The 21,201-nt window shown below is 41.9% G+C and overlaps 1 protein-coding gene across 1 annotated transcript; it reads left to right on the plus strand.

The window, feature by feature from the left end:
• The first annotated feature begins 6,130 nt into the window (after positions 1-6,130).
• Positions 6,131-20,882, plus strand: LOC109876774 (osteoclast-stimulating factor 1-like). Its single transcript, XM_020469163.2, has 10 exons — positions 6,131-6,321; positions 9,817-9,863; positions 9,959-10,009; positions 10,285-10,348; positions 11,683-11,736; positions 11,969-12,076; positions 12,263-12,312; positions 13,783-13,861; positions 14,187-14,285; positions 19,851-20,882. The coding sequence occupies exons 1-10, from the start codon at positions 6,288-6,290 to the stop codon at positions 19,907-19,909; spliced, it is 645 nt and encodes a 214-aa protein (XP_020324752.1). The 5' UTR covers positions 6,131-6,287; the 3' UTR covers positions 19,910-20,882.
• Positions 20,883-21,201: the final 319 nt, after the last annotated feature.

Genomic DNA, 21,201 nt, shown 5'->3' on the forward strand with positions numbered 1-21,201 from the left:
TAATAGTACCACAATCTAGAAATGTTGCGATCGCACAGTTGGAGAGTGTTAACATTACATGGCAAAGCATAACATACGGGTATGTGAGCTTGTTACTTTACCAAAGTGAGACATAATTACTACCAGGATTTCTGTCTGAAACCTGTTCAGGAAAAACTCCAGGATCCAGTCCTTTGCTTCTTGGATGTTCAAGTAGGAGACTGGAAGCATTTGACTTGTTGGGTGATTTATGTATTTATTTGGAGGATCTCCCCAGATCCATATATGTCTGCTACTTCGACTGTTTACACAGGCAGCCTAATTCTGATCTTTTGACCAATTACTGGCAAAAGACATGATCTGATTGGTCAAAAGTCCAATTAGTGGAAAAATATCAGAATTGGGTTGCCTGTATAAATGTAGCCTTAAAAGGATACTTTGGGGGTTTGGCAATGAATTGCTTTATTTACTTCCCCATAATCTCTCATGGTCAGATTCTGCATGTGAAGTTACAAACGTGTGAGAATTTCTCTTCTGGGTAACTGAGATTAAGTTCCCCAGAGCCAGATGAACTCATGGATTTTTGTATCTCTGTGTAACTAGCGTTAGCGCAATGACTAGAGGTCTTTGGTAACAGTTAGCATGCTATTACCATAGACTTGCGTTAACGCTAGTAAGGTTGGCTTCATGGCATTTATTACTATGGTCATTAAACACATGCTCCAGAACTTTGGCAACTAGTATATCTTTTTTAAACCTCCCATTTTGGGCTGGATGTGCCAATATGTAGTTCATACATGCATAATCTATGAGCAGAATTACTGTTTTACCTCAATTAGCCACGAAATCCCTAGTTTGAAAGCGACTGTTTTATGGAACTGTGCAGCGCCATTTTCCCTACAAATTTTCCCATGTGGGCCAGCCCCATAGCAATTCGAGTTCCAACCAATGTGCTTCAGCCCCTTGCCATTTGAGTGAAAGCTAGAAAAATGCGCACACACAGCAGAGTGCGACAGAGAGCAATGACGTGGTGCACATATCTGCACATATGTGACGTAGTACACAATTTTATGGGACCACTTTTGGCTCGTGAGCGCTATATTCAGAACTACTGGCTAAAAACTATACAAAAGTGAAATCAAATCAGCGATCCAGAGTAAAAAATATAATATATAAATAGTAACACAAGAAGAATAAAATACACAAGAATGAAGCTACAGTATATACAGGGAGTACCAATACCAGATCAATGCCCTGGGGTACGAGGTAGACGTGTACATGAAGGCAGGGTAAAGTGACTAGGTATCAGAATAGATAATAACAATAACAATAATGAACAGAGTAGCAGCAGCATATGATGAGTGTGTGTGTGTGTGTGTGTGTGTGTGTGTGTGTGTGTGTGTGTGTGTGTGTGTGTGTGTGTGTGTGTGTGTGTGTGTGTGTGTCAAATCAAATCAAATCAAATTTTATTTGTCACATACACATGGTTAGCAGATGTTAATGCGAGTGTAGCGAAATGCTTGTGCTTCTATTTCCGACAATGCAGTAATAACCAACAAGTAATCTAGCTAACAATTCCAAAACTACTACCTTATAGACACAAGTGTAAGGGGATAATGAATATGTACATCAAGATATATGAATGAGTGGTGGTACAGAGCGGCATAGGCAAGATACAGTAGATGGTATTGAGTGCAGTATATACATATGAGATGAGTATGTAAACAAAGTGGCATAGTTAAAGTGGCTAGTGATACATGTATTACATAAAGATGCAGTAGATGATATAGAGTACAGTGTATATATATATATATATATATACATATAAGATGAATAATGTAGGGTATGTAAACATTATATTAGGTAGAATTGTTTAAAGTGGCTAGTGATATATTTTACATCATTTCCCATCAATTCCCATTATTAAAGTGGCTGGAGTTGAGTCAGTGTGTTGGCAGCAGCCACTCAATGTTAGTGGTGGCTGTTTAACAGTCTGATGGCCTTGAGATAGAAGCTGTTTTTCAGTCTCTCGGTGTGTGTGTGTGTGTGTGTGTGTGTGTGTGTGTGTGTGTGTGTGTGTGTGTGTGTGTGTGTGTGTGTGTGTGTGTGTGTGTGTGTGTGTGTGTGTGTGTGTGTGTGTGCATATCTAATGTATGTGAATGTGTGTGGGTTTTGTGAGTGTCAGTGTAGTGTGCATATAGTGTATATACAGTGCATTTGGAAAGTATTCAGACCCCTTGACTTTTTCCACATTTTGTTACATTACAGCCTTATTATAAAAGGGTTTAAGTAGTTTCCCCCCCTCATCAATCTACACACAATACCCCATAATGAAAAAGCAAAAATCGGTTCGAAATTTTTGCAAATGTGTATAATACACTGCTCAAAAAAATAAAGGGAACACTTAAACAACACAATGTAACTCCAAGTCAATCACACTTCTGTGAAATCAGACTGTCCACATAGGAAGCAACACTGATTGACAATACATTTCACATGCTGTTGTGCAAATGGAATAGACAACAGGTGGAAATTATAGGCAATTAGCAAGACACCCCCAATAAAGGAGTTCCTATGCTTCCTGGCTGATGTTTTGGTCACTTTTGAATGCTGGCGGTGCTTTCACTCTAGTGGTAGCATGAGACGGAGTCTACAACCCACACAAGTGGCTCAGGTAGTGCAGCTCATCCAGGATGGCACATCAATGCGAGCTGTGGCAAGAAGGTTTGCTGTGTCTGTCAGCGTAGTGTCCAGAGCATGGAGGCACTACCAGGAGACAGGCCAGTACATCAGGAGACGTGGAGGAGGCCGTAGGAGGGCAACAACCCAGCAGCAGGACCGCTACCTCCGCCTTTCTGCAAGGAGGAGCAGGAGGAGCACTGCCAGAGCCCTGCAAAATGACCTCCAGCAGGCCACAAATGTGCATGTGTCTGCTCAAATGGTCAGAAACAGACTCCATGAGGGTGGTATGAGGGCCCGACGTCCACAGGTGGGGGTTGTGCTTACAGCCCAACACCGTGCAGGACGTTTGGCATTTGCCAGAGAACACTAAGAGTGGCAAATTCGCCACTGGCAGGCACCCTGTGCTCTTCACAGATGAAAGCAGGTTCACACTGAGCACATATGACAGACGTGACAGAGTCTGTAGACGCCGTGGAGAACGTTCTGCTGCCTGCAACATCCTCCAGCATGACCGGTTTGGCGGTGGGTCAGTCATGGTGTGGTGTGGCATTTCTTTGGGGGGCCGCACAGCCCTCCATGTGCTCGCCAGAGGTAGCCTGACTGCCATTAGGTACCGAGATGAGATCCTCAGACCCCTTGTGAGACCATATGCTGGTGCGGTTGGGCCTGGGTTCCTCCTAATGCAAGACAATGCTAGACCTCATGTGGCTGGAGTGTGTCAGCAGTTCCTGCAAGAGGAAGGCATTGATGCTATGGACTGGCCCGCCCGTTCCCCAGACCTGAATCCAATTGAGCACATCTGGGACATCATGTCTCGCTCCATCCACCAACGCCACGTTGCACCACAGACTGTCCAGGAGTTGGCGGATGCTTTAGTCCAGGTCTGGGAGGAGATCCCTCAGGAGACCAGCCGCCACCTCATCAGGAGCATGCCCAGGCGTTGTAGGGATGGTCATACAGGCACTTGGAGGCCACACACACTACTGAGCCTCATTTTGACTTGTTTTAAGGACATTACATCAAAGTTGGATCAGCCTGTAGTGTGGTTTTCCACTTTAATTTTGAGTGTGACTCCAAATCCAGACCTCCATGGGTTGATAAATTTGATTTCCATTGATAATTTTTGTGTGATTTTGTTGTCAGCACATTCAGCTATGTAAAGAAAAAAGTATTTAATAAGAATATTTCATCATTCAGATCTAGGATGTGTTATTTTAGTGTTCCCTTTATTTTTTTGAGCAGTGTATATACTGTATATATGTGTATATATATATAAAACTGAAATATCACATTTACATAAGTATACAGACCCGTCACTCAGTACTTTGTTTTAGCATCTTTGGCAGCAATTACAGCCTCAAGTCGTCTTGGGTATGACACTACAAGCTTGGTAAACCTATATTTGGGGAGTTTCTTCCATTCTACTCTACAGATCCTCTCAAGGGCTGTCAGGTTGAATGGCCAGACTCTGGCTGGGCCACTCAAGAACATTCAGAGACTTGTCCCGAAGCCACTCATGCGCTGTCTTGGCTGTGTGCTTAGGGTTGTTTTCCTGTTGGAAGTTGAACCTTCTCCCCAGACTGAGGTCCTGTTCTCTCTAGAGCAGGTTTTCATCAAGGATCTCTGTGTACTTTGCTCCGTTCATCTTTCCCTCGATCCTGACTAGACTCCTAGTCCCTGCCGCTGAAAATCATCCCCACATCATCATGCTGCCACCACCACGTTTCACTGTAGGGATGGTGCCAAGTTTCCTCCAGACGTGACGCTTGGCATTCAGGCCAAATAATTCTGTCTTGGTTTCATGTGACCAGATAATCTTGTTTCTCATGGTCAGAGTCATTTAGGTGCCTTTGGGTAAACTTCAAGCGGGCTGTCATGTGCCTTTTACTGAGGAGTGGCTTCTGTAAGGCCACTCTACCATAAAGGCCTGATTGGTGGTGTGCTGCAGAGATGGTTGTCCTTCTGGAAGGTTCTCCCACCTCCACAGAGGAACTCTGGAGTTCTGTCAGAGTGACCATCGGGTTCTTGGTCACCTCCCTGACCAAGGCCCTTCTCCCCAGATTGCTCAGTTTGGCGGACAGCTCTAAGAAGAGGATTGGTGGTTCCAAACTTTTTCCATTTAAGAATGACGGAGGCCACTGTGTTCTTGGGAACCTTCAACGCTGCAGAAATGTTTTGGTACCCATCCCCAGATCTGTACCTCGACACAATCCTGTCTCGGAGCTCCATGAACAATTCCTTTGACCTCATGCTTTGGTTTTTGCTCTGCCATGCACTGTCCTTATATAGACATGTGTTTGCTTTTCCAAATCATGTCCAATCAATTCAATTAACCACAGGTGGACTCCAATCAAGTTGTAGAAACATCTAAAGGATGATCAATGGAAACAGGATGCACCTGAGCTTAATTTCGAGTCTCATGGCAAAGGGTCTGAATATTTATGTAAATAAAGTATCTCTGTTTTTAATTTTTTATACATTTGCTAACGTTTCTAAAGACTTGTTTTCGATTTGTCATTATGGGGTATTGTGTGTCGATTGACAATTTTTTATTTAATTTAATACATTATAGAATAAGGCTGTAACGATGCAAAATGTGGAAAAAGTCAAGTGGTCTGAATACTTTCCAAATGTAAATGTTATTTAACTAGGCAAGTCAGTTAAGAAAAAAATCTTATTTACAATGACGGCCTATCCCGGCCAAACCCAGACAAAGCTTGGCAAATTGTGCGGCGCCCTATGGGACTCCCAATCACAGCCGAATGTGATACACCCTGGATTCGAACCAGGGACAGTAGTGACACCTCTTGCACTGAGGCAAACTTAGACCGCTGCGCCACTCGGCAGCCCAAATGCACTATATAACACGCACTCACGCACGCACGCACACACACACGTGTGTTGGGATGTATAGACGTTACGTGGATAGAATTGTTTTGTATATCTGTAGACCACATAGGATAGAATAGTATATATACAGCAATAGTTGAACAGGATGGCCTTTACTATAATGCAGTATATACATATGAAATTAGAAAAACAGTATGTAAACATTAATAAAGTGACCAGTGTTCCATGTCTATATACATAGGGCAGCAGTGTGTTACAATAGCAATGGTTATAAAATGTACCGCAGAAATGGAACGTAAATCACAGAAAATATATGTTCTGGTGGCAGCTGCAGAGAAGTATTTGTGTATACGAGATCTGACTTCAAAAGAGTTACTGGATGTGTTGAGTGGCGGTGTCCAGTCCTCCCAGGCCGTTAGCATGGTGCAAGAGTAGACAGCGTCAAAGTAGTGGGAATGGGGTAGTGGGTTTTTAATTAGTGTAGGGTTAGATGGAAAAGTGTTTTATTTATTTGTATTTTTCCCATTTTGTATCTCAAAATATGAAGGATTTATATTATAGTCCAGTTGGGGGCGGTAATGCTACATTTTGGATGCCAACCGCCGTTAAACCCCGAAGAAGAAGGACAAAGTATGGAGGCATGCGCGTTGCTAGTTTTCCGCCTAGCTGGTTCTGTCAGTACTTCCTCATTGGAAGAAACTGCCTATTTTATTTTTGGACAATAAGCAACGTTTTCAGAATAAGAGAAGGCGTAGCTACGGTTTAAAAGTCTGAAGATGTCCAAACCGCCTCCCAAGCCAGCCAAACCAGGTAAGTATTTTATGATAATTAACTAACATTAGATAACTAGTCTTCCGCCCCATCAAGCAAGTGAAACCTAAACACCTAGGGTGTGTTCGTAAATTCAATCTGGAGTGTGCTCTGGGCGTTCGTATATTCAGATTGTCTGTTCGTAAATTTAGAGCGTTTTGCTCGCGGAACGTACACTGACTGGACTCTCTGGCGGAGGAGTAGGGTTGATCCGAGCGTTCTGACCTCACAGCGGAAGTCAAGCACGGAAGCTAACTGGCTAACGTTGGCTAGCTACTTCCAGACATATGAGAGAACACCTCACTGACAACTTTTCTCGCCCTAACTATCAGCGATGGTTAGGCTGTTTTCATGTTATCCAGATCATTGGTGACTGTAACTGTTCTGCTGGCAACAATTTAATTACGCCTTTTCGCCGATGTTTACTGACACCTGACATTCAAGGGGTGTTGAGCGTTCGTAAATTCCTCAGTTATTCTTCGCTCTGGCACATTCAGAGGAGGGTGTTCTGAAATCAGAGTAGATAGCCAGTGCGAATTTACCAACGAACCCCCTAGTGAGCGACCCAGCTAGTCAGCAAACGTTTGTTAGCAAATATGCTGGACCAGTTCTCATTGAATAATTGGACATTTCAAATGTCAGTGTCTCTGCACTCTTCTTATCGTGGTTGTTGTCGATCGTTATGTGCAAGTATGTGGCCGTGATGGTCTGAACTAATGTGACTTCCCCATTTCGAGTAGCTGATGAAATCTGGTTGCAGTGGCGGATTTATGTATGGGAGGAACTGGGTGCCTGCACCCCAAAACATCGGAATGGTGACATTTGCGAGATAGGTTTTCTATTGCTCATTTGCACATCACGTCAATGATATGTCACCGTGTGGGACTGTGGGTCAATTAACCTTGGAGTGGGCGCCCTGAATCTAGTTTGTGAGTTAGGCAGGCTATTGCCTGATAAGGTTTCCCTCTTAGAAGTACGAGATGGAGCGGGGGTAGGTTGACCTCAGTACTCCACTGGACGCCGGAGGTAGGTGGAGCGGGGGAATCAAATAGCGCAGCTCTAACTTTGTACAGTACTAATGCAATTAGTAATGCAATTATTTGTGCAATTTAGTTTGTTTTCTTGTTTGAAGTGTAATAGTGTAATAATCAGGTTCTCTTTAAGTGTGTTATTCAATTTGTGCAATTTAGTTTTGTGTGTTTTTGTTAACAATAGGGTAATAGTGTAATAATTAAATTCTCTTTTTTATTTGTATCTATACTACAACCTGTTTCTATTAGTCTTTGTTACTACTTTTTGATATTTCTTGAGTTATTTTTGTGTATATTTTTATAGTTATATAGTTTTAAATGTTATTTATTTGTGGTGTTCCAAATGTCTGAACAAAATATAGTTAGTGCAGAATGGTGCTATTCCATTTATTTTTATTTGGTAACTTTTTGTAATTTTTTACTTTTAGTTTATTTAGTAAATATTTTCTTAACTCTTTCCTGAACTGCACTGTTGGTTAAGGGCTTGTAAGTAAGCATTTCACCATAAGGTCTACACATATTGTATTCAGAGCATGCTCCACTCTCATGAAAAGCAAGAGCAGCAGCATCAATTATACAATTTCTCTCTCTTTCTCTACTGCAGCAGTTGCGTTCGGGAAATGCACGGGACCTTCTGGACAAGTTAATTAAAATTGCACATACCCGTGACAATTATATTAGATCCAACTGAGATCTTTGACATGATTTAGAATTCTAGATCTGGATCCGCTCAGGTCCTGGATCGGGTATTCATTCTGGTACAGGTGGATCCATAAAGACCTCTAGCTAAGAGTAGTGCGGGTGAGCTAGTCAGTACAGGCCCCAGAGTTTTCACAGAGGCAGGATGGGGCATGTAGGACCACAGTCACAGAACAGAGCAGGGTTTGTCTATTAACTAAACTGCACTGACTCACTGGAACACTGGAGTAGTATGTGGCTCAGTTAGGGTGTATGTAAAGAGAGGAAATCTCTCAAGGCTTGCATACCCCAGTGTTTTCAAGTAGCCAACTGATTCCCATTCACAGCCTTTTTTGTGTTTTCTTATTGGACAAGTAGACCTACAGGTATCGAGCCCCTCCCTGTAACACCCAGTTTTGTGCCTAATGTACACAACCCTGGTTTCTCTGTGCCTATGAACTAGTTTAGCTTTCTCTCAACACCACTCTGGTCACATTCAACCCCTGGGATTGAGACAAGGCAGTACAGTATTTCTTCAGAGGCCCTCCGATCTTGTAGCCTTGGGTGTATGGACAAGGGCCAATGTCTGTTCACTGAGGATGGATCTGATAGAACATCTGTTGTTGAATAATGACATTTTCTGTAGTTAGAAACCGATAAGATTAGTATTCCTGCAACATTATTTTGATGAAATTTGATCTGGGAAATTTAGCTAATTGTTTACTTGCTTTATATTTAAATACTATTATTGGCATAGCTCATCCATATAAATACTGTGCATACCTTTAAATGTCATACTGGACTCTGACATTGCTTTTTCATTTTTTTATTTATATATTTTTGTGTGATTTATTTGTGTATTAGTGTTGTACTGTTATTTACTGCACTGCTGGAGCTACATTGAACAAACATATAAATGCTACATGTAAAGTGTTGGTCCCATGTTTCATCAGCTGAAATAAAATGATCAAGAAATGTTCTATGCACAAAAAGCTTATTTCTTTAATTTTGTGCCCAAATTAGTTTATATCCCTGTTAGTGAGCATTTCTCATTTGCCAACATAATCCATCCACCTGACAGGTGTTCCTTGGCCTGCATACTCACTAGACATGTCACCCATTGAGCATGTTTGGGATGCTCTGGGTAAACGTGTAAGACATTGTGGTCCAGTTCATGACAATATCCAGCAACTACACACAGCTATTGAAGAGGAGTGGGACAACATTCCACAGGCCACGATCAACAGCATGATCAACTCTATGCAAAGGAGATGTCTTGCTACATGTGGCAAATGGTGGTCACACCCAGATGCTGACTGGTTTTCTGATCCACGGCCCTACTTTTCTTTTCAAGTATCTGTGACCAACCGATGCATATCTGTATTCCCAGTGATGTTTTTATCCATACATTAGGGCCTAATGTTTAAGTCAGCCTTCCACACCTCTGATTCAGAGGGGTTGGGTTAAATGCAGAAGACATTTCAGTTGAATGTTGTACAACTGACTATGTATCCCCCTTTCCCTTTCATTCATTTATTTAAATGGACTTTCCTTATTAACTGTAAAATCTTTGAAATTGTTGCATGTTGCTTTTTTATATTTTTGTTCAGTGTAGAAACAAACATGTGTATGCAACAAACTTTTTAATTTGATTGAATGTTTGTGATAGTCTGGTCTCAGGGTTCATTTTGTGCTGTATAGCCAACAATGAACAGGCAACGTTTGATGAACTGCACAGTTACATACATTCACACTAATGCCCGTTTCCCTCTCTGTTCTCTCATAGGCCAGGTCAAGGTGTTCCGAGCCATGTTCACCTTTGACCCTCGAACAGTGAGTGTTTTCTTGTCCTATAGGTTGGTCTCGTCCCTCCACTCCACACCAATCCAAATTAAAGTTGGTGTTTGTTTTGATTTTGTTCTTTTCAGCCAGATGAGCTCTACTTTGAAGAAGGAGACATCTTGTATATCTCTGATACGGTCAGTTACTGTTAACATCCCTTTCCCTCCTCTTGTCCACTTTTCTCTCTCTCTCTTTTAGTCCCTAGTATAATTTCTTCTTTCTGTCTCTGTTGCCCTCTTTCTGTTTTGTTCAGTTTTTTTTTTACTCTTCATCCATCTCCCAATTTCTCTCTTGTCTTTCCTGTATCCTGTTCTTTTTTTCTTTCTCTCTGTCGGTCTTTTCTCTCACCTCAGAGATACTTGCTGCAATAATTCATTTCCACTGGCTCTCACTGCCTGTCTATCATCCTTAGAGTGACAGCAATTGGTGGAAGGGGACCTGTAGGGGAAGGAATGGCCTCATCCCAAGCAATTATGGTGAGTAACTAAACCATAACACTCCATGTGATGATATTGCAAGTGGCATGCAGGGATTGACATTTAAGGGTTACCCTATTGCCTGAGGTAAGTGGCCTGCGCAGTCACGCAAGTTGAGCCTGCTCTGTGGCTTCCCAATAGGGCAAGTAATATATACCTGTGTGTGTGTGTGGGTGAAAAATAGCCAGTGCTACTTTAACTTTTAATCTCTCGGGCAACCAAAAAAAAGTATTCATGGTCTCCAGCACCACTCCAACATCAACATATGTGAAAATGGTGCTTTTCTATATATTAAACTCAGCAAAAAAAAGAAACCTCCCTTTTTCAGGACCCTGTCTTTCAAAGATAATTAGTAAAAATCCAAATAACTTCACAGATTTATATTGTAAAGGGTATAAACATTGTTTCCCATACTTGTTCAATGAACCATAAACAAGTAATGAACATGCGCCTGTGGAACGGTCATTAAGACACTAACAGCTTACAGATGGTAGGCAATTAAGGTCTTAGTTGTGAAAATGTAGGACACTAAGGAGGCCTTTCTACTGACTCTGAAAAACACCAAAAGAAAGATGCCCTGGTTCCCTGCTCATCTGCGTGAACGTGCCTTAGGGATGCTGCAAAGGGGCATGACAGGAATGTCAGTGTTCTGCCATGGCCAGCGAAGAGCTCGGAACTCAATCCCATTGAGCACGTCTGGGACCTGTTGGATCTGAGGGTGAGGGCTAGGGCCATTCCCCCCAGAAATGTCTGGGAATTTGCAGGTGCCTTGGTGGAAGAGTGGGGTAACATCTCACAGCAAGAATTGGTGCATTCCATGATGAGGAGAGCACTGCAATACTTAATGCAGCTGGTGGCCACACCAGGTACTGACTTACTTTTTGTTCAGGGACGCATTATTCCATTTCTGTTTAGTCACATGTCTGTGGAAATTGTTCAGTTTGTCTGTTGTTGAATCTTATGTTCAAACAACTATTTACACATGTTAAGTTTGCTGAAAATAAACGCAGTTGACAGTGAGGACGTTTCTTTTAATGCCGAGTTTAGTAAAAAAATGTGTTTTCAATGACATCAGCCAATTAGAAGGCAATGTCTACTCAATATTGGTCAAAATCACCCGATACACACACTTATCTTCATCTGTAATTTTTACTACAAAACATAAAAATGCAAAATTTTCTCATACTGTATGTTGGTGGTGCTGGAGATGATAAATATGATGTTGAAAAATGGTGAAGTTTCTCTTTTAATAGCTCCATCTCCTTACTAAGGCTTTCATAGAAGCATGGTGCTCTGTTGAAATCCCATTCTGCTCTGACTTCCTCAACCTACAGTGGCCGAGCAGGCGGAGTCCATTGACAACCCAATGCATGAAGCAGCTAAACGAGGTGAGGGACCAAAAGAAGCCTGCTCTGCATCACTCACTCTTCCCCCATGCACTGCACCACCAATCTTCTTAAACTATGGAATCGTCCTATAACAAACTATACATTTTTCTTCATATTGATTGTTTGTTTGCTCTACACTTTCTGTAACCTGTATGAATATGAATGGTATAATCTAGCTTTGCGGGGGGGTGGTGTGTGTGTGTTTGCATTATTGCATGTTTGTGTGACGCAGGGAATCTGAGTTGGCTGAGGGAGTGTCTGGAGAACAAAGTGGGAATTAATGGACTGGACAAAGCTGGGAATACTGCCCTCTACTGGGGATGTCATGGAGGACACAAGGGTAACAGATCATCTACGACACACATACCACTACTCTCATTGACTGTATACAGAATGTACAGACACGTGCCTCAACAAAATCACACTCAGCTTTTTTCTTGAATGACAGGGCAAATGCATGTCAGCCCACACACCCACACACTGCAGTGAGATGTATGTCAATGTTGTGTTGTCATTTTTGTGACAGATGTGGTGGAGATCTTGCTGGGGCAGTCTAACGTGGAGTTGAACCAGCAGGTGAGAAGAACAGTTTAACATTTTGTAAAAGGCTGTTTCATTTGAGTTATTTAGCAGACGTTCTTATCCAGAATGACTCACAGGAGCAATTAAGGTTACGTACCTAGCTCAATGTCATAACTTTTTTTTCTTCACCTAGTCGGCTCGGGTATTCCAAACAGCAACTTTTCAAATCAAATTGTATTGGTCACATACACATGGTTAGCAGATGTTAATGCGAGTGTAGCGAAATGTTTGTGCTTCTATTTCCGACCATGCAGTAATATCTAACAATTTCACAACTACCTTTTACACACAAGTGTAAAGGAATGAATAAGAATATGTACACAAATATATTGCTGAGCGATGGCCGAACGGCATAGGCAAGATGCAGTAGATGGTATAGAGTACAGTATATACATATGAGATGAGTAATGTAGGGTATGTAAACATTATATAAAGTGGCATTGTTTAAAGTGGCTAGTGATACATTTATTACATTTTAATTATTAAAGTGGCTGGAGATTTGAGTCAGTATGTTGGCAGCAGCAACTCGATGTTAGTGGTTAACAATCTGATGGCCTTGAGATAGAAGCTCTCTCTCGGTCCCAGCTTTGATGCACCTGTACTGACCTCGCCTTCTGGATGATAGTGGGGTGAACAGGCAGTAGCTCAGGTGGTTGTTGTCCTTGATGATCTTTATGGCCTTCCTGTGACATCGGGTGGTGTAGGTGTCCTGGAGGGCAGGTAGTTTGCCCCCGGTGATGCGTTGTGCAGACCTCACTACCCTCTGGAGAGCCTTATGGTTGTGGGCGGAGCAGTTGCCGTACCAGGCAGTGATGCTCTCGATTGTGCATCTGTGCAAGTTTGAGTGTTTTGGTGACAAGCCAAAATTCTTCAGCCTCCTGAGGTTGAAGAGGCGCTGTTGTGCCTTCTTCATCACGCTGTCTGTGTGGGTGGACCATTTCAGTTTGTCTGTGATGTGTATGCCGAGGAACTTAACTTTCTACCTTCACTACTGTCCCGTCGATGTGGATAGGGGAGTGCTCCCTCTGCTGTTTCCTGAAGTCCACGATCATCTCCTTTGTTTTGTTGACGTTGAGTGTGAGGTTATTTTCGTGACAGCACACCTCCTCCCTGTAGGCCTTCTCGTCGTTGTTGGTAATCAAGCCTACCACTGTAATGTTGTCTGCAAACTTCATGATTGAGTTGGAGGCGTGCATGGCCACGCAGTCATGGGTGAACAGGGAGTACAGGAGAACGCACCCTTGTGGGGCCCCAGTGTTGAAGATCAGCGTGGTGGAGATGTTGTTTCCTACCCTCACCACATGGGGGCATCCCATCAGGAAGTCCAGGACCCAGTTGCACAGGGTGGGGTGGAGATGGAGATTCTCTATTGAGCAATCATTTTATGTCCATATATGATGAGAATTATGCTACGATGTGGGTATGGTCTTTGATTAACATGTGGGCTGTTTTGTTCTCCTGCAGAATAAACTGGGAGACACTGCATTGCATGCTGCCGCCTGGAAGGGATACTCGGACATAGTAGAGATGTTACTGAATAAGAGTGAGTCCATCTTTCTGTTTCAAGTTACCTTTTTTTTGTGCTCTAACCAGTTTAATTTCCTATCTCTGTGTGTATGAGCCAGGGTTGGGGTAATTTCACATAGAAGTCGGTCAATTCAGGAAGTGATATGAATTTTAAATATTAAAATGACACGCATACCTTTTCAATTGCTTGACAATTCAAATAATTGTAGCATTTTTTTTGTTTACTTCCGGAATTGACTGACTTCCATTTCAAATTGACCACAACCCTGGTATGAGCATGTCTGGTTATTTGTGTGTTTCTCATCTTTTATCTTTTGTTTATTTCTGTCTTTGTGTTTCAGATGCCAGGATGGAGATTAAGAACAATGAGAAGAAGCTGGCTCTGGAGATGGCCACCAATGCCCAGTGCGCCTCTCTCATTAAGAGGAAACAAGGAGGCAGTGAGTCATTTAGGCCAGAAGATGGAAGCTTTACGCAATCTTTGGTCTGTTTCCCAGACACAGACAAAAGACCTAGTCCCATAACTCAAATGCAATTTCAATGGAGAATCTCTATTGCACATGCTTCTTAGTCCAGGACCAGGCTTAATCTGTTTCCGGAAAACTGACCCTTATTTTCACAGTCGACTGATCAAGTTTATTGACTGTTAAACTTGTTATGGCTGCAATCCCACTAATGGGAGAAATGTCATCAACAACCGCTGAAATTGCATAGCGCTACATACAATAAATATTACAAAAAATATTTATATTCATGAAATCACAAGTGCAATATAGGAAAACAGTTTAGCCTTTTGTTAATCCACCTGTCGTGTCAGATTTTGAAATTATGCTTCACAGCGAAAGCAATCCAAGCATTTGTGTAAGTTTATCGATCGAATGACAAAACATTAAGTACACTTAGCATCAGGTAGCTTGGTCACGAATATCACAAAAGCAATCAAATTAATCGTTTACCTTTGATCTTCAGATGTTTTCACTCACGAGACTCCCAGTTACACAACAAATGTTCCTTTTGTTTCATAAAGATTATTTTTATATCCAAAATACCTCTGTTTGTTTGGCGCGTTATGTTCAGAAATCCACAGGAAAGAGCGGTCACGACAACGCAGACAAAAATTCCAAATAGTTTCCATAATATCCACAGAAACATGTCAAACGTTTTTTTATAATCCTCAGGTTGTTTTTAAAATATCTAATCGATAATATATCAACCGCAAATTTCTTTCACAGTAGGAAAGGTAAAAGCAATACCTATCCAAACTCTGTTGCGCGAGCAAAACTCATGTGACCAGTTGACGCGATGTTATCGTTCTGGCTCATTTTTCAAAATAAAAGCCTGAAACTATGTCTGAAGACTGTTGACACCTTGAGGAAGCGATAGGAAAAGGAATCTGGTTCATATCCCTTTAAATCCAGCAAAGGGAGGCTATGGAACATGGAGTTTTCAAAATAGAAGCCACTTCCTGTTTTGATTTTCCTTAGGGTTTTGCCTGCAATATCAGTTCTGTTATACTCACAGACAATATTTTGACAGTTTTGGAAACTTTAGTGTTTTCTATCCAATACTAATAATAATATGCATATATTAGCGACTGAGGAGCTGGCCGTTTACAATGGGCACATTTTCATCCAAGCTACTCAATACTGCCCCTGCAGCCATAAAAAGTTAATAAGCATTTCTCATTTAGACAATTTTGTATATACAATACCAGTCGAAAGTTTTGACACACCTACTCATTCAAGGGTTTTAATTTATTTGTATTTTTTTCCACGTTGTTGAATAATAGTGAAGACCTCAAAATTATAAAATAACACACATGGAATCATGTAGTAACCAAAAAGTGTTAAACAAATCGAAATACATTTGAGATGCTTCAAAGTAGCCACTCTTTGCCTTGATGACAGCTTTGCACACTCTTGGCATTCTCTCAACCAGCTTCACCAGGAATGCTTTTCCAACAGTCTTGAAGGAGTTCCCACATATGCTGAGCATTTGTTGGCTACTTTTCCTTCACTCTCTGTGGTCCATCTAATCCCAAATCATCTCAAAATCATTGGGTGATTGTAGAGGCCAGGTCATCTGATCCAGCACTCCATCACTCTCCTTCTTGGTCAAATAGCCCTTACACAGCCTGGAGTTGTTGGGTCATTGTCCTGTTGAAAACGAATGATAGTCCCACTCAGCGCAAACCAGATGGGATGGTGTATCGCTGCAGAATGCTGTGGTAGCCATGCTGGATAAGTGTGCCTTGAATTCTAAATAAATCAGACAGTGTCACCAGCAAAGCTCCATCACACCACCTCCATTCTTCATGGTGGGAACCACTGTTGTGATGTTGTATTGATTGATGTGACGACTGCTTTTCATCAAATGATTAACTGTTTATAATTACGTGATTAAATTAAATCGGGTAATTATTAACTCAGTAACCTGGGGCATCATGGGATAGTTTGGCTTTGAGTTTCTATTTCCCAAATTAACTATCAGAATATCGATTTTACAACTGTCGCTAATTCATTTCCTCTGTCTCATTCTGATCGTCACATAATCCGTCAATCTGCACCAACCCGAGTCCCACTAAATAAGTTCGTACCACACCAACTGAGATGATTATTAATTTACTAGAAGCTAAAATGATACACATACACACAGTCTAGACTATTGATTAGAACTTAGTACAATGAACAGGTCCCTAGTGGGCCAACGCAATATGAGTTACACAAAATGGGTATTTCAAAAGAGAAAGAAAAGCAAACTTGGGTACATTTTGTAAACTTAGCTTATTTTAAACCTAACCTTCCCCCGAACTGCTGCTCTTATGGGTCAGAATATAATGATGTAATTACGTGTCGAAGGTCTCCGATGGGGTGTCTCTTTGTGGACCAGGTTTGCCTTCTCCTCTGACGGCACATCTTTGGTTACCGGGTGTACGAGGTCCTCGCGATGTCAGTGTCCTTTGTCTTAGTGATCCGTTTCCTCGCCCTTGTTCTGAAAGAGGGGTTAACTGAGGACGGCTAATCAGCCATATAGGTTGTTCCAGCGTGGGAATGAAAGCAGTGTAGACACATGATTCCTTGGAGAGAATAGCCGGGTGGTGCTGCTTGAATTCACCCTCTTAGACACAGCTACTCATCCATAGCATAGATTGTTAAAAGGTTCCTTTGTCTTCAACCTCGTGTTGCGTTTTGGGGTTACAACTATTTTGACCTTGGCTGCAGCTCGAGGTCACCTAGTCATAATTCTTAACTCACATGTTTTATACCCTTTGGTCAGAAATGGGCATTTCCACCTTTTAGGGCAAGTTCTCTGGGCATAACTTGTTACGAGGCAAGGTCTGGATTTTACTCCGATCCAATTTAGACAACTAACTTCACATTTCATCTTTACAAAAACATTCACTTTGATCTGGACATTTTCCACACAATGTAGGACTCCTAGGACTCAGGTCCTCCGAGAGAGGAAGAGAGAATTAGAGAGAGCATACTTAAATTCATTATTATTCTACAATGTAAAAAAGAAAAACCCTTGAACGAGTAGGTGTGTCCAAACTTTTGACTGGTACTGTACATACATACGGTGCATTCAGAAAGTATTCAGACCCCCTGACTTTTTCCACATTAAGTTACAGCCTTATTCTAAAATTGATAAATTGTTTTTTTCCCCCTCAATCTACACATACCCCACAATGACAAAGCAAAAACATTGTTTTTACATTTACATAAGTGTTCAGACCTTTTGCTCAGTACTTTGTTGAAGTACTTTTGGCAGAAATTACAGCCTCTAGTCTTATTTTATTTAACTAGGCAAGTCCTTTAAGAACAAATTCTTATTTACAATGACTGCCTATGAACAGTGGGTTAACTTTCTTGTTCAGGGGCAGAACGACGGATCTTTTTACCTTGTCAGCTCTGGGATTCGATCTAGCAACCTTTTGGTTACTGGCCCAACACTAGGCTTACCTGCCGCCCCACAGTCTTCTTGGGTATGACGCTACAAGCTTGGAGTTTCTCCTATTCTCTGCAGATCCTCAAGCTCTGACAGGTTGGATGGGGAGCGTCGCTGCACAGCTATTTTCAGGTCTCTCCAGAGATGGCTGGGCCACTCAAGGAAATTCAGAGACCTGTCCCAAAGCCACTCCCGCGTTGTCTTGGCTGTGTGTTTAGGGTCGTTGTCCTGTTGGAAGGTGAACCTTTGCCCCAGTCCTGAGCACTGGAGTAGGTTTTCATCAAATCTAATTTATTTATATAGCCCTTCGTACATCAGCTGATATCTCAAAGTGCTGTACAGAAACCCAGCCTAAAACCCCAAACAGCAAGCAATGCAGGTGTAGAAGCACGGTGGCTAGGAAAAACTCCCTAGAAAGGCCAAAACCCAGGAAGAAACCTAGAGAGGAACCAGGCTATGTGGGGTGTCCAGTCCTCTTCTGGCTGTGCCGGGTGGAGATTAAAACAGAACATGGCCAAGATGTTCAAATCTTCATAAATGATCAGCATGTTCGAATAATAAGAAGGCAGAACAGTTGAAACTGGAGCAGCAGCACGGCCAGGTGGACTGGGGACAGCAAGGAGTCATCATGTCAGGTAATCCTGGGGCATGGTCCTAGGGTTCAGGTCCTCCGAGAGAGAGAAAGAAAGAGAGAAGGAGAGAATTAGAGAACGCACACTTAGATTCACATAGGACACCGAATAGGACAGGAGAAGTACTCCAGATATAACAAACTTGACCCTAGCCCCCCGACACATAAACTACTGCAGCATAAATACTGGAGGCTGAGACAGGAGGGGTCAGGAGACACTGTGGATCATCAAGGATCTCTTTACTTTGCTCCGTTCATCTTCCTCTCGATCCTGACTAGTCTCCCAGTCCCTGCTGCTGAAAACCATCCTAACACCATGATGCTGCCACCATCATGCTTCACCGTAGGGATGATGCCAAGTTTCCTCCATATGTGACATTTGGCATTCATGCCAAAGAGTTCAATCTTGGTTTCATCAGACCAGAGAATTGTTTCTCATGGTCTGAGAGTGCCAAAAGGCACCTAATGCAAACTCCAAGCAGACTATCATGTGCCTTTTACTAAGGAGTGGCTTCTGGTCGGGCCTCTCTACCATAAAGGCCTGATGGGTGGAGTGCTGCAGACATAGTTGTCCTTCTGGAAGGTTCTCTGATCTCCACAGAGGAGCTCTGGAGCTCTGTCAGAGTGACCATTGTCACCATTTCACTTCTCTGACCAAGGCCATTCTCCCGATTGCTCAGTTTGGCCGGGCGGCCATCTCTAGGAAGAGTCTTGATGGTTCCAAACTTCTTTTCATTTAATAATGACTGAGCCCACTGTGTTTTTGGGGACCTTCAATGCTGCAGACATGTTCTTTCCACAAAACTGTGCCCTGACACAAGCCTGTCTCGGAGCTGTATGGACAATTCCTTCAACCTTATGGCTTGGTTTTTTTGGTTTTTGGTCTGACATGTACTGTCAACTGTGGGACCTTACATAGACAGGTGTGTGCCTTTGCAAATCATGTCCAATCAATTTAATTTACTGCAGGTGGACTCCAATCAAGTTGTAGAAACATCTCAAGGATGATCAATGGAAACAGGATGCACCTGAGCTCAATTGTCTCATAGCAAATGGTCTGAATACTTATGCAAATAAGGTATTTGTTTTATTAGCAAACATTTCTAAACCTGTTTTCGCTTAGTCATTGTGGGGCATTGTATGTAGATTGATGAGGAAAATGCTTTATTTAATTTTAGAATAAGGCAGTAACAAAATGTGGAGAAAGGGTCTGAATACTTTCCAAATGCACTGTATTTCAGTAACACTACTAAGAATGCAAGATGCCAAAGCGAGGAACCCCCAATAAAGAACTGTCCAGTCCACACTGGAACATAGTTGTACTTTGGGGTCATGAGAGGAAATAGTTTAATTCCATTAAATGTAATTGAATCTCTTGGAAGTGTTACTGGCCTCAGCTCTTCCTTCCTATTTTGTTTTATTACAGATATCACACGTACACACAGCAATGCCGATGAGTACCTTGACGATGAAGACTCTGACTGATTGCCATCTTCGGAGTGGGCTGTCTCATGGGGTTTGGGGGTTGCAGTGTGTGGGACATAAATAGCTTGGTGGGGGGGATAGATTCCAATTTTTACACATTTTATCCTAACATCTGTTCATAGAATGGTAAAGAAAAAGTAATATATTTCATAATGTGATGGGAACACGGAATTTTTAAAACCTTAGGGCCTTGGTGAGGCGATGGGGTCGAAGGGAGAGACCGACGTTGTCTTTATAATTTAGACGATCGAGGGTTCCACTTGCTGCATCTCCGTGTGAGTCTGTGATTGCTAACATCAGAGAGGTTGAAACTGAGAGCTGGACCAATAAGCCTCTCTCACATTAAAGGTGGTCTGAACTTACATCGCAGGTGTGGCAGGAAGTGACCACAGTGAGTCTCTGGGTTTATTTATCTCTGGCGCTAGTAAACAATGGCTCTCACGATACTGGAATTAGGCTATTGACATACTTTCCTCTGCTTTGTTTGTTTACACTTAACGTCATGCTGAAAGTAACTTAATGGAGTCATAATGCATATGGAATAATGGTCTGTCAATGCATTTTCTGCATTGTCAAATGTGAACATTTACTGTCAACAATCATGCCATCACTCATGGAATATGGTAATATTAGGTGTGCTGTTCAAAACATTTCCTTCAACATATATCTTCTCTTCCCTGGGCATTTGGAAAGTGCCACTGCATTTTCTCGATTTCCTTTCTATTCCTCTTCATTTGTTGTTGTTCGTCACCGACCGCTGCACCATTGTTAAAAGATAAGTCTCTAAAAGTGCCTAATGAAGCCGTAAAGATTGAGTTTGTCTACAGATATTCATGTGATTGCAAGTGTATGTGAATGAGTCACCTGATCGGATGTCTTTCATAAAGATGTTTTCATCATTGTTGATTTTATTTTTGTCTAACTGCTTTGTCTGTCCTGTCAAAACTATGCAATAAAAATGTTTATCTAATAATTTTGTATATAGAATATTATTTTGGAAACGGACATGTTTGTTCATTGAAACCCCTTTTTTATTTTGGTTATTGGGCCACCTGCTTGTCATTTATGTTATCACCACTTGGAACCAAATTTTATTTGTCACATACACATGGTTTGCAGATGTTAATGCGAGTGTGGCGAAATGCTTGTGCTTCTAGTTTCCGACAAAGCAGTAATAACCAACGAGTAATCTAACCTAACAATTTCACAACTACCTTATCCACACAAGTGTAAAGGAATTAATAAGAATATGTACATATAAATATATGAATGAGTGATGGCCGAACGGCATA

This window comes from Oncorhynchus kisutch, linkage group LG3 (assembly GCF_002021735.2).
Source record: "Oncorhynchus kisutch isolate 150728-3 linkage group LG3, Okis_V2, whole genome shotgun sequence".
NCBI lineage: Eukaryota > Metazoa > Chordata > Actinopteri > Salmoniformes > Salmonidae > Oncorhynchus > Oncorhynchus kisutch.

What these genes read in the sequence shown, in the direction of transcription:
- LOC109876774 (XM_020469163.2), top strand. Translation starts at nt 6,288, where the DNA reads ATGTCCAAACCGCCTCCCAAGCCAGCCAAACCAG. An exon ending in TCCCAAGCCAGCCAAACCAG is followed by an intron (nt 6,322 to 9,816) that starts GTAAGTATTTTA and finishes GTTCTCTCATAG; the next exon opens with GCCAGGTCAAGGTGTTCCGA. An exon ending in ATGTCATGGAGGACACAAGG is followed by an intron (nt 12,077 to 12,262) that starts GTAACAGATCAT and finishes TTTTTGTGACAG; the next exon opens with ATGTGGTGGAGATCTTGCTG.